This window comes from Leishmania braziliensis, assembly GCF_000002845.2.
Source record: "Leishmania braziliensis MHOM/BR/75/M2904 contig, possible fusion of chromosomes 20 and 34".
In the NCBI taxonomy this organism is placed as follows: domain Eukaryota; phylum Euglenozoa; class Kinetoplastea; order Trypanosomatida; family Trypanosomatidae; genus Leishmania; species Leishmania braziliensis.
In genome coordinates this window covers 388,791-401,919 of record NC_017947.1, presented here as the reverse complement: position 1 = coordinate 401,919, position 13,129 = coordinate 388,791, and the positions used below count along the sequence as shown (strand labels likewise).

The window sequence follows — 13,129 nt, the reverse complement described above, 5'->3', positions numbered from 1 at the left end:
AAGGGCCGTGGCGAATGCCCTCTCACTGTCGTCTACAGTCGCCCTCCACCCTCTCCTCTCCAACGCCGAGTTGAAAAAGACAACTTCGTGCTTCTGGCAAAAACCGTCGTCGTTGTCAAAGTACACCAGAAAGGCGCCCTGCCGCCGATACACATCCGCACAGCAGACACATGTGGAAAGACGTCACGATAGGTAAGAACAACTCAGATCATCTCCCCTTTGCATTCAGTGGGGCGTATAGGAGCAATAGAGAAACCATTTAACACCTCTGCGCGTTGCTCCATAGTCCGATAATTTCCGCAGCACCTCCACAATGATAATGCCCAGCACCCAAAACGAAGGTGGCCCTGGAGGCAGAAGAAGAAAAGAGCAAAAAAAGGAACGAACAAATCAATGGCAGCAGAGGGGTCCAAAAAAAAAAAAACACATAAACGAAGGTCACACACCCACACAGATGGAAAAACACACGAACTCAGTGAAAAGACATGTAAGTGCTTTTACCACAACGTATCCAATACATACCCCAGTGCATGAAACTGCACTCGACTCGCGCCCTGTCACAGGCTCATCGCGTGTCGCGGGGCAGCGGGAGAGACGCGGTAGAACAGTGTGCCGATTCAGTCATCCGGGCACGGCCTCTACCGCAAGCTCTACCCACCACCCGCTGCGCAGGTCTCCACGCGGCGCATCCGACTCGGGTTGGCACGCGGGCACCCCTCACCAGGAGGCAGCGAGGGCCGGGCGGGATACGCTCGAGTCACACTGACTCCCCGCCCATCACATGAGTAGTGCCAACGTGCTCGGTGTCGCAGGTCGCTCCACCGCAGCGCCACCCAGGACCTGACCGCTGACATCCGCAGCGATACATCGCTCTGACCTCCCCTGCGTCGTAGGTGCTTGGCCCCGTCAGCACAGGAGGGGCCGTGGCATCGGCAGGGATACGGGGGAGCTGACTGGCTTCCCCACACTAAGTGGGCGTACTAGACCCTGGAGACCATCTGCACGGCGGCGTGTCCCCATCCCCACCCCGTCATCTGGGGTAATGCAGAGATCACGTAGAAAAATAATATACCTTGAGTGGGGCTCGCACTTCAGATGCACACGAGTATAGGTCGTAAGATTTACTCTTCTTTGTCCCTTTTGGGGCTTGTCCAATGCTGTAGAGAGAAGAACCTCATCTTTGCATGTAGGTTGATGCCGGTGCTTGTGAATCCGTACAAAGTGGTTCTGCGTTGTCTGCTGTGCGGAGACGCGAAGGAGGAAGCCGAGATCATACGATCATGCCGACCACCACAAGCATACCTCATGAAGGAGATCGGTTGTAGTACAGGAAAGCTGAAATGGTTGTACCCCACGGTAGTCCTTGGTAATGCTGCCTGGAGAGCACTCAGCAGAGGGAGTGATCGCATTGCATCTTGAATGAAAGGGCCACTTGCCTGGGCTAGGAGAGTCCTCACAACCCGCTCCATCCTCCGCCACATAATGACCTACGCGTTTTAGGGGGATGGTAAGGGGAGTCATGAGTTGCACTGCATGCAGGCTGTGAACGCAGCCCGACCGCGCAGAAGTACGATGCACATAACAGATTGCATGAACGTGTGCGCCATTGGATCGGCAGCGTCGCTGATTTCAGCAACTCCAATGTCGGTGGCAAAAAAGAGCAAGGTAGGGGTAGCGATTGTGCGGCAGTCCATGACCCCCCCACAACCCTCCTGATCGTCCCCCCCCCCAAGCCTCATGCACCACGGTGGAGTAAGGGAAACAGCAGCAGAGGTGGGGAGGAGGTGAAGAGGCAGGAGACACCAGTCGCCACTCTTCGAAGGTAGTCACGCTTAAAACAACAGATTTTAAAATGGAGGAAAGCAAAAAGGAAACAAAGTAATGCATAATAAAATACATAGCACCACCAGGACCTGCGCACGCAGCGTACGCCACCTGCGAAGAGAAGGAACGCGCTTTCCGTGCTTCCGACCCGCCCTTCCGCGACTGTGCCCCCTCAACAACGTTCATCATCGGAGCGAGCTTTTGCTCCCCTTTTTTCATCCACACACACCGCTGCTGCTCCGCCTACGCGAGAGTTGTGCTGCAACCCTCTAAGTCGCTTTCACCTTCACAACGCAATCTATCGCTTCCTTCTGCGTCTCGGCCAAGGGACGCTGGAGAACAAAGAAAGCGCATCGGTACACCAGCTGTTTCATGCTGCGTTGATTGTTCGTGTAGGTCGTGTCGATAAACGACGGCGGTCCGTTCAGCACAAAACCGATGCGTTGCGCAACCGTCAGTACCTCGCCTAGTGACAACTCAATCGACATATCGTCGGCGCTGTCGGCAAAGTGATACAGCAGGGGCCCGACATTCACCCAGTACCCACCAGGGACAAGAAGGTTGTAGATGATCTCGAGGTACTCTATGATGTTGTGGGCTGTGTCGATAAAGAAACATGTGGCTACGACCGACCACGTCTTGTGTTGGTGCGACTTCGCGTACACCTCTGTGAAGTCTCCGGCGACCATAGAGAGCTGTCCAAAGGAGAGACCCGTGTCACGTAGAGCATCGATCGCCTCGGAGGCGCACAAGTCGGGGATCTGCACCTCGGCGAACTGGTCGGCACGGTTGACTAGATTGCAGGTGCTGTCACTATAGGGGTAGATCTTGTGCTGGCACGATTCAAACACGTGGTTCTGGATATAGTGACCGGCGATCAGCATATGGTAGCTAAACTCATTTGCCTGGGCAAAGAAGCCGCGGAGGGCAAGTTCCACAGAGAGTCGGCAAAGTCCAGCCCCAGGAATCAACACTCGCACGTTCTCGCGCTCGCTTCGATTGGGGAAGCAGCGATTCAACGTATCCAGAATCGGCTTGTACACGCAGTCGCGCTCTGCCACACCCTCGGCAGACCAGTCGCGCACGAACTGGCGCAGAGTTGAGAAAACCTTGTTCATATCCAGGGGCGTCGGGGGCGGCACATCTCCCATGAGCACCGTCGTACCCTCGGGCCAGTAGCTGTCGAACAGTTCCTCACTCGCCTCGCAGATGGCGTCAAAGAAGGTGCTGTTCACCTCGATGCACTCCAGGTACTTATCGAGGATCTTGTCCAGATCGATGCACAGCAGATCGCGGTGCTGATCTTGCAGCTTGCGGAAGTTAGTGCACCGCATCTCGCGCGCAGCCAGCGCCTGGCGCTTATAATGGTGGAAGGCGCGCACGGTGCGCAGGAAGCTGATATGGTCTTCAACCATATCCGGATCAATCACCACACCAGGCGCTGGGGCGTGCGGCTGGTATAGGGGTATCGCCTGATTAATCGCGCTCTCCATGGAGTACGGAGGCGAGGATACACCTTGGTGCTCATAATCCTGGGCCTCGTTCGACATGTTGCTAATGGCGTGCGGCGTTTGCGGTGACGGTGCTGCTAAGACGCCATTGTTTCCACCACACCCCGTTGCTTGCTGGTCTGCCGACATCCTTGAGGCGCACCCGTGTGTGGACAGGAGGGGAAAAATCGTATAATTTAATATGCGAAGTGGTGCACGTGGGTGTACAAGATAAAGGTAAGACGGTGAGTCACCTAACACACTAAGCTCTTCTCTTCCTCTCTGCGCTTCTTTATGGGCGAACTCAGTTCTGAGGTGAATATGTTTGCTCGTCAGTGTCAAACACGCCTACTCGGCTATGATTATGGTGTGCCAAAGACAAGGACAAGAAAGAACAACACGAGAAGTGGCGTATATACGTGAAAAAGAAAAAGGGTGAGTGGTGGGGAGGGGAAATGGCAGGGAGAGAGGTGAGCCGTGGGCATTCTTGAGGTTGCTCACGCACAACGGCAACATGGCACTCGAGGAAGGTTGAGAGTAAAAACAGAAGGAGGCAAAGGCGAAGGCAGCAACACGACCACAGACATGTATGTAGGCTTCTTTTCAATGTGCCCCGTTGCATGCTGCTGTCGCTTTCCAATGCGCGCTCTTCAAATCGCCCGTAACATCACCGGACACGGTGATTGCCTAGAAAGAAAAGGTGAAGGCATGACGATGGAGATGGAAATGTTGTTGTTGTTGCGCACGTGAAAGAGTATTCTGTGCCGTGTAGACTTTCTCGTCTGCGCGTGTGTGTTTTGTGTGTGTGTGTATGCTCTTCCGCCGAAAAGCTGAGCAGTGGAACAGACCAACCACAACATACGTTCTTCACTTCGAACTGCGCCGATCGACTGCCGCATCGTCAGCACAAACGTACATGCAGCTGTGAGAAGGTGTCTATGAGTTAAGTGACCGTCATAGTACTCCCAGCGCGTGCAGATGTAGGTAGTCAAAGAGGTCGCGCTGTAGCCTGTAACGCGCAGTGTGCACTTGAACGTATAAGTCTGTCAGCACGGCACGACTCTCTTCTTGTGTCTGCAGCCACGCCTCCAGCTCGTAGCAAAACTGCTGCGTGCACAGCTCACTGTGGTACCAGCCGCGTAGTTCGTGAACCGTGTCCCTATAGGCGCGCAGCTTCTCCTCCAAGAAACTTTCTGAGGCTGTGAGAGCATCGTACTGGTTGCGCAACGCTGCCACATCCTCTTCCTTCGTGACCGGCAGTGGGCCGAGGGTAGCTGCATCAGAAGGCGCACCAGCAGTGGACGCCAATCTTTGTGTCAACCTCACAGCAGCCTCCAGATACTCACGCGCCCGCTGAGCTGCGGTGCCGCGAGCCCACACATGCAAGTTACCGGGCTCAAGAGATTTCGGATACTCCCGCAGAGATTGAAAGAAGCGTTGAGTCGTTGCCATCGTTGCCGTCTTTTCTGGTGCTGCCGCCGTATCCAATAGTGGGGACGGCGGAGCGCTGGCGGAGCCGGGGGGCCCTGTTCTGTGCTCCTCGTCTTCCTCCTCGCTTGGCGCATGCGATGCAGCGCTGGACAACGAGCGGTCTCGCTTTCGCTGCGGCGTCTGATCTGCCTTCTCTCCACTCAGCTCGGGGTGCCTCTTTCGAGTGTCCAGCACAACATCACGGTCGACATAGCGCTCCATCCTGTCCATCTGCTGCCCTGATGCAGGCCAGTGCAACGCGAGGGCCGGGTAGGCACGATTCACCGCCTTATGCCGCGTCTCTCCATCAGCAAACCCGTCCACATTCATGAACAAGTAGCCGTCAGTCTTAAGTTCACGTAGCCTTGGTTGACGAGGGTGAGAAGAGGTAAGCTGCTCGATAGCCGCGGCGACGTCGCTCTCAGTGTACTGCATTGTCTCCGCATTCGACGCATCAGACGACGAAAGTATGCAGACGCGGCGTTTAACGCTGGACGAGGGCGAGGGGACGGCTGCCGTGCACACTTCACGAATAACATGGGAGATGGTGTGCCGCTGAGGGGCCAGCACCTGCACCAAGCGCCGCACAAGTGCGGCATGCTGCTCCACCAGCTGGTGCAAGGAAAGGTCGTGTAGAGGGGAAGACGCTGCGGATAACGACAATGCCTCTTCGGCGGCCGTCGCGGTCACCACGGAGGATACAGTGCGAAGTGCCGAAGGTGTCCCCAGGCGATGTGTATGAGCATCTCTGCTACTTTCTCTTGGATTCGAACGAGTGGCTTCGGCTGTGCCTGCTGAGTCAGAGTGTGGAACCGCGCTGGGGATGCGGCCTGTCGTTGTCGTCTCGTGCCTGCGTGAAAGAAACGTCTGCCTCCACGTGTCGGGCTTCATGTAGTAGCGCATCCCGGTAATGCGCGATGAGCAGCCGCCTCCTGAACTCCCTTCTTGCTGATACGGAACGCACGAGATCGGTTCAGCGGCTTCTGTTGCGTCTATGGCGGCAAGGTCCTCTGGATTCGCCCACCACGTATCTCCCGTATCTCCCGTATCGCCATCGCCAGTCACACTCGCAGCGACCAGCTCGACCGTCCACTGGCAGCAATTTATTGCATCTTCAAAAACCGCATACGTTCCCGTCGACTCAGCAGAGGCACACGCATTGCCGACTTGCCCCCAACTACTATCCTTCCAGATCTGTGAATTGTGAGGTAGCTCAGAGGCAAGATAAGCGGTAACGCCACCGTGTTTGCCCTGCGCCACGGCACACCTCAGTACATCAGGCAGTGTACCCAGTACGCACGAGCAGCACGGCGCCGACGGCAAGGACAAGGATGATGACCCCATGAGGAGGAAGAGAGGTCAAGCTTGCCAAGCGAGAGATGGTTCAAATATACCCTACCGTTGATGCTGTACCACTGCGTACCACGGCAGGAGTTGTGAAGACAGTCAGAGATCATCTCAGCGTAATGGAAGAGAGGTGGAGGGAAGTGAGCAGGAAAGGTAACATGTAAAGGTGTACATGCTAGCGAGGGAGTGGAAATGGTAAACATCGAAGAGGATACCACTGACTGCGGCATCGGCTCGTGCATCGCCCAATGGGGGGAGTAAGCGGGAGGAAAGAAAGATGAAAAAGAGCGCAGGCAGTCATGTTTGTTTCTTTCTGTTCCTCGACTTCCTCACCACGCACCATCCTACCTTGTGCTTGAGGATTCGACTATCAGACACATCATCGTTTCCCTCGAAGTGAAGCGCATCCCTCTGCAGCGCCCAGTCATAACGAGTATACGTGTGGGCCTGGGTGAATTCCACCAGCAGAGAGGAGGAAAGGAAGGAACAGCACGAACTGGGTGTGATCGTTGTTCGTTTGGTGTGTCTGTGGGTGGCGATAGTGTACACGATAAGGTGAGAGGGTGAAGGGTGATTTAGGTACGAGGAAGGCACGGCGAGCTGCAGGAAGAACACGACGGTCACCAGAAGTACACACACACACGCATGCCAGGCAGCAGACTGGATAAACCGGCAGCAGAGGCAATGTTCCACTATCCTCGTCGTGCGCGCTCCACCACAAGGCGAGCGGCCTCCTCACGGCGCTCCGCAGCAGCCCTTTCGCGAGTAGCACGCTCAGTCTCCATGCGGGCTGCCTCGGCAGCCTTTGCTTTCTTGCGCTCCTGCACAACTCGCTGGTGTTCAGCCTCACGCTCGCGCTCCCGCTGCGCTTCGCGCAGGCGCTCTTCTTCTTCCTCTTGACGCCTGCGCGCCGCCGCAACTTTTCGACGCTCTTCGCGGATGGCTTCCATACGTCGAATCTGCTCTCCCGTGATGCCGCGCGGCGCAACCACTCTCAGAACGGGCGGTGTGCCAGGTGGCACGGTGTATGCTGTCTCGCCATCGAACTCCCCCTTGCTTTTCTTCGTGGCCTTTGTGCCTGTACGGGCGTCCACCGAGGCAGCAGTCGTCAGAGGGGCTGGTGGTGCAGCGCCAATGAGCACCGTGTCGTTTGTCAGCGGGTCATCCGTGACCGTGCACGTCAGCATCACCTCGTACGAGCCACCAATCACCAAGGATTGGGCTTCCTCACCACCTTCACCACCCCCGCTCGCCGAGACTTTGGTGGCGCGGCGCGTGTGCTTCACCTTCGCTGGTGGCGCTGCAGGCGTCCACTTGAAGAATGCAATGCTGTCGGACACAAAAAATGGCAGTGGGTTGCCCATGCATTCCTGGTAACGCGCGCAGAGCGTCCCGGCAAGTTCCGTCTTGTAGCTCGTCAGCAGCACCATGTCCTCGACCGGTTCCAGCGGCTCCCCTACCACGCAGGCGGGGCAGACTCGCACCAGGGTCGCCTGCCCAGTGATTGTAGGCAGTGGACGCGCATGAGTCAGACAGTGCCGGACGCAGCATAGCCGGCCACAGCTCGGGCAGTTAGCGCGGCGCAGCGCCGCTGTGGCAACGCGGTTGCACGCCTCGCATTTTAACGGCCCTGTCTTCGTCTTGATTGTATCAATGACGGTGCGGTACGGCGCCTGCATAGGCAGCACACGCACCACCAGCACCGTGTCGGCCATCGTTGTGACTGCCACCTGTGTGAGAAGACGCAGGTCGATGCGTTTCTGGAGAGTGAAACATGGCGTCAGCGTCATGGCAATGGAACGCTGCTCCTTTGCCGCGGCGGCCGCACGCTTGACGTGCTTTTCGCTAGTAACAGCTGACTGCGAGGGCTTCGGTGTCTCGCGCACTACGTACAGCACGTCGTGTGTTGTCAGAAAAATGAGCTCCTTGGCGGTTTCCGCGGTGGCCCAGTTGACAACACGGTCTACAGTGCAAGAGAAGACAACGCGCGGAGGGTCCAGCTCACGTGGTCGCTCCCAAACCATCTCGTGGGTAAGAGCGTTCAAGAAGAACTTCCTGCGGGGTTGGCCTGCCTCACCCTGGGTCCAGAAGGAGCGCCACGCACTGCCGATGGGGTCAAACTGCAGGATGGCGTCGAGGGCCACCGTGAGTCGGTTGGAGAGCGCACGTGGCACTGCGCTGGTGCCGCCACCTGCGGCCGGGCTCGGCACGGCCACCACGGCGTCCGTCTCAACGTAGATACCTTCGTAGGCACGGAAGACACTGTCAGCACGGCGCACTTTGCAGTGCCGCGTGTAAGTGCGGTCCAGCTTCGTCTTGAGGCGCTGGAGCTGCCTGCACTGCGTGTAGTGCCGCCACGCGCGTTGAATAGACACCGACAGGGCGTGAAAAGCGGCTTCGCGGCTCTGCTCCAACGCCAACACATGCTCCGGCTGTCGAATGAAGACCTTTCTGGTGCCAATTGCAAAGGAGTTGAGTGGCAGCACTCCTTGTTCGTTCTGCAGGTAGGCGAGGATGGCCTCGCACGCCGCCTTGTCGGTGCCACGAAAGGGCCGTGGATAGGTGCTCGGGCACGTGTACTTGAATCGCTTGAGGAACTTGTCAAAGTGCTGCCGGTAGCTGTAGCCCGCCCTACGCACCCGCACGTTCTCCAGAAGACCGAGGTACTTCACCTGGTGCAGCACCCGCGCCTCGTCGAAGAAGTCGGCCCGCTTGGCGTCGTTGGACTTGATAGTGCGCACGTAATGGGGAGTGCACTGCTTCAATGTGCGCACGAGGTCCGCAGCCTGCTGGCGAATCTTGAAGCCGGCTGTGGTGTAGGCACGACGAGCTCCACCGGCCCCGGTAGACGGTGACACCGCCGCCAAGCCGTCCGCCAACACCTCCGTCAGTATCTCTAGTAAGAAATCAACCTGACTCTTCGCCAGCACCTCAACCACGTCGGCGCCGAGCCGATCCTTGTTCCGGCCAACGAAACCATCGGTGTTGTACTCGACATCGCCAGCGTAGTGTTTGATGATGAAGCCGCGCTCGCTGCGCAAAAAGTTCGGGTGGCTGCTGTACACCATATCCAGCTTGTCCAGCAACTTGCGGTCCGCCACCGACTCCTCTTCCTTCGCCATGGTGACGCACACATCGTCCATGATCGCGAACAGGCCTGGCGGACGCTCGCTCTCAATCAGGTCGCACACGACTTGGTTGTCAAAGTACTTGATGGTCTCCCACGGTATGTGTTCCCGTACGTATTCTTCCTGCTCCACTCGCAGCGTCAGCTCAATGAAGATCTGCTGCAGCTTCTCGTTCACGTAGTTAATGCAGAACTGCTCAAATCCGTTCTTTGTGAAAATCTCGAAGCCATAAATATCGAGCACGCCAAGCATGAGAGCGTGATGGGCATCGCCGAAGGCGGTGTTCACAGAGCTGACGATGAACTCAAAGACGCCCTCGTAAAGTACTTTCGCCAGGGCATCGCGAGTACTCCGACACTGCTGCACATCGAGTGGGGAGAAGACCACCTCTGTCGCGCCCATCTGCAGCTTCCGCCACGTCAGCGCCTTCAGCAGCGCCGCTGTATCGACACCGAGCTTCTCCGCAACAAACGCAAGCTCCTCAGGATTCGAAACGATGCACGGGTGCTGCCCCGCCGCCAGAGCCCCGCCCTCCTCCGGCGCCACAAACTCAAGCTCCCCGAGGTGCAGCACCAGACACAGAACCCTTATGACGGACACCTGATCCTGCGCAGGCATCCCCATCGCCTCCATCGCACTGAGTGTCTCACGCCAGCCGCACAAGTCGTTGATGCCGGTGCGAGACGTTAACTCCTCGCTGTGCTGCCCAGACCCCAAAGATGGGCGAAGAAACTTCCATAGATAATGCGATGAAAACCGAGAGGAGGAGGCGAAGGCCTTCGACTGGCCAACGCTGCTGCTACTGTCTTCCCTTTGCATGCGCATCTCTTGAAACACCTCGCGCCAGGTGATAGTAGCATTACCGGTGTGATCGTTGTCATCGTAGCCACCCGCAGCAGCAGAAACCTTCCGTCCACTCCCCGCTCCTTCTCTTGACGACCCTAATCCGCTGCCGTCCCCGTGCAGCTCAGCAGCCGCGCCAGCGCACACCTGGTAGAAGATATGGAAGTTACTCTCCCCCACCTGTTGACTCGATACACGTGACTTCTCCAGCAAAAAGTGCGAGAGGTGGCCGCCAACGGGGCCACCACAGCCGTCAAAATAAATCTCAAGGAACTTGCCAAAGCGTGAGCTGTTGTCGTTGCGCAGCGTCTTCGCATTGCCGAACGCCTCCAGTAGAGGGTTGGACTCGAGAATGATGCGCTTCACCCGCTGCATGTCCTTCGTGTTGCCAGAGACGGCGGAGATATATTGCATGATCTGCTTCGATGCTTCTGTTTTGCCGGCGCCTGATTCACCGGAGATGATGATACACTGGTTCTCCTCCTCCGACACCATGCTGCGGTACGTGTTCTCTGCCAAGGCGAAGATATGCGGTCCGCCAAGAGCGGCGTCGCCGGGCTCCTGTCCCTCAGACAGCGCGTAGCGCACGCCGCCCAGCCGGCCGCTGTGCCTGTAGAACTGCATATGCGCATCATTGTAGAGGCCTTTAATCTCCTTGAAAGGGTTCACCACAAGCAGCACGGAGCCGATGTTTGTGTAGATCAGATCCTCGCGATGACGGGCAGAGAGGTTCTCAGCGATTGCCTTGTCGCTGATTTGCGGGAGGAGCACAAGATCCTCGACGCCGACCGTCTCACGCTGCTTGTAGTCGAATGCCATCAGAACATGAGTGAATAAGGAGCGCAAAAAAGAGGTTGATCGAGACGCCAGCGCCGTTTTCACTCTTTGTTCCCTCTTTCAAGGGCAACCAAAACTATAATACGCAAAGTATATATATATGTGTGTGTGTATATGTATGGGGAGGTGGGGGTGTCAGTAAGGTAGATTGGTCACAGTTGCGTAAGCTGACGAGAGGGGCGATAATGACAGCCTCCCCAGTGCAATGTCGAGGCGCGCGCTGAATACGGCTGTGGAGCACCTAATCCTGGCAGGGAACTTTGTGTGAGGGTTGTGTGCTTAACTTCACCTACTGCATTACTTACCTTCTCCGAAGAGCGTGTGGACACAGCCGGAGATACAACAGAAGCCGTGCGCAGCAGGCAACAGTTGCACCCTATCCTGGTGAGTAAAGCTATGTATTTCGCTTTCGCAAACACACACACACAGAGACACCTCTGTTCGAGCACCACTGGCGGTAGTGTCACGAGCCTCAACAAGAGAAGAGGGAGAGAGAGCAAAGGAAGAGGTGGCATCAGTCATACAAAAAAAAAAGAGAGAGACTCTTGAAAAAGTACAGACATTGGAAGAGAGAGAGAGGGGGCCCGTTGGTGTCTGCGGCACATGATTAATGGCCGCAGGGTTGGGAGCAACGGCACTGTACTCTCCAGCACCGCGTCATGCACCACTGCCAGGCACATTCGCCAGTTTCACTAGCAATGGGTGCATTGAATAAAAGGGTTAAAAAAAGTGCAAGTGCGCACACGACGAGGCGTTGTCTTACGAGTGTCCTCTTTTGTTTCCCTTTCGCCCGTTCTTCGGAGGGAATGTGCGCTAGATTCGTGAAGACGGCACCGCCGCCGATGGCGAACTGATTGCGACCACCGCAAAGGGCCGCCCAGAAGCACAAACGCACATCTGTAGACATGCACACGTACATTCGAGCGCAGAGGTCAATAAGGTCCAAGAAAGGAAAAAGGACGCAGGCGAGAGGTGACAGAGTTGCCCATAGCCACACATCGACATGTCTGCAGTGCTGCGCTGCAGAAAGACTGCGGTGACGACCGTAGATCAGACGCGAAGAAAGGGAATAGAAAAGGACGCCAGCAGCTTAAGCTAACGAAACAGCGAGTACAGAAAAGATGCCGTGAAGAACACAAACGAGCAAAACAAAAAAAAAAATGGATGCGGAAAGCAGCAATCCATCCGGAAACTTCGGTGCACGCAGGTCGATCTGGGGTATTCCGTAGACCCACGCCCCCGCGCTATTTCATCGTGCGGCATCCCCCCCTCGTTCCCTAACGACCTTCTCTACCTTCACAGTTAGCTCCATCCCCTCCCCCTCCCCCGCCAGCTGTCCTTGAGTATTCACCATTTTGTTCGATGATGAGTTTGAATTTGCGTTCATCTCTTTCTCCCTCGCTGACACTCCATCAACGTCGAGCAAGTCTGTCTTCAACAGTGGAGACGTCGGCTCTTTGTGTCCTGGCCTGGTCAGCTACGACCCTCTCACACCCCTTCTGCGCCTATTTCAGAGATGCAAGTGCGTGCATGTTTGATTTCATATCTGCACTTACTCTCTCGCCCCCCTCCCCTACTGCTCTCATTCTTCTGCCCTGCATGGCGCAGCTGCCGCGTCCCAAGAAAGCACAAGAATGAGAGCAGTAGGTTAACAAAGAAGCATCAAGCAGAGAAAGAGGGAGGGTAGAGATAACGTGAAAAGAATGGAAGGTCACACTCCCCTCCCCTCCCCCTTCCCCCGTCTGCGTATACTCCTGCCGTTACTGAAAACATTTTTTCTCTTTTTTTTTAGGGACGAGAAGGGCGAGTGAATGAAGCATGTAAGTGCACCACATATGTCGCCGTCAGTTGTGCGAAGCTTTGTCAACTCGTCGTCTTGTGAAGATGGCCTCGGTGATGGGTGTGGTCACTCCTTCATCGCGTGGGTGTGTAGGTAGCGGCGGATAACTTTCGCTGTGTACACCGGAGGGGGAGGAGGGGGGAGGAGCCGTGTGCGCGAGGTAAGGAGCGAGGGAGCGAAAGAACACAGGAGATACTGGAGAGAGGGAGGAGAAGCGGGAGACACGGAAAAAGACGCAGCAACCATCACAAGGAGGAGAGCCAGAAAAAAAAACTCAACAGCGGAAGAATAAAAGGAGAGTTGACGTCTAGCCCCTTCACAAGGCACAGGGTAAGAGAGGCAGTCAGCAG

The 13,129-nt window shown here is 56.4% G+C and overlaps 3 protein-coding genes across 3 annotated transcripts; all 3 read right to left on the bottom strand.

The window, feature by feature from the left end:
- Positions 1-2,093: 2,093 nt before the first annotated feature.
- Positions 2,094-3,464, bottom strand: LBRM_20_0990 (conserved hypothetical protein; the record flags this gene model as incomplete). The annotated part of the gene is made up of 1 exon (XM_001564335.1): positions 2,094-3,464. The coding sequence occupies one exon, from the start codon at positions 3,462-3,464 to the stop codon at positions 2,094-2,096; it is 1,371 nt and encodes a 456-aa protein (XP_001564385.1).
- Positions 3,465-4,268: 804 nt separating this feature from the next.
- LBRM_20_0980 (conserved hypothetical protein) lies at positions 4,269-6,128 on the bottom strand (the record flags this gene model as incomplete). Its single annotated transcript, XM_001564334.1, has 1 exon — positions 4,269-6,128. The coding sequence occupies one exon, from the start codon at positions 6,126-6,128 to the stop codon at positions 4,269-4,271; it is 1,860 nt and encodes a 619-aa protein (XP_001564384.1).
- A 695-nt stretch (positions 6,129-6,823) lies between these two features.
- On the bottom strand, positions 6,824-10,921 carry LBRM_20_0970 (putative myosin IB heavy chain; the record flags this gene model as incomplete). The annotated part of the gene is made up of 1 exon (XM_001564333.1): positions 6,824-10,921. One exon carries the CDS (start codon positions 10,919-10,921, stop codon positions 6,824-6,826), a length of 4,098 nt encoding a protein of 1,365 aa, XP_001564383.1.
- Between the last annotated feature and the right edge of the window lie 2,208 nt (positions 10,922-13,129).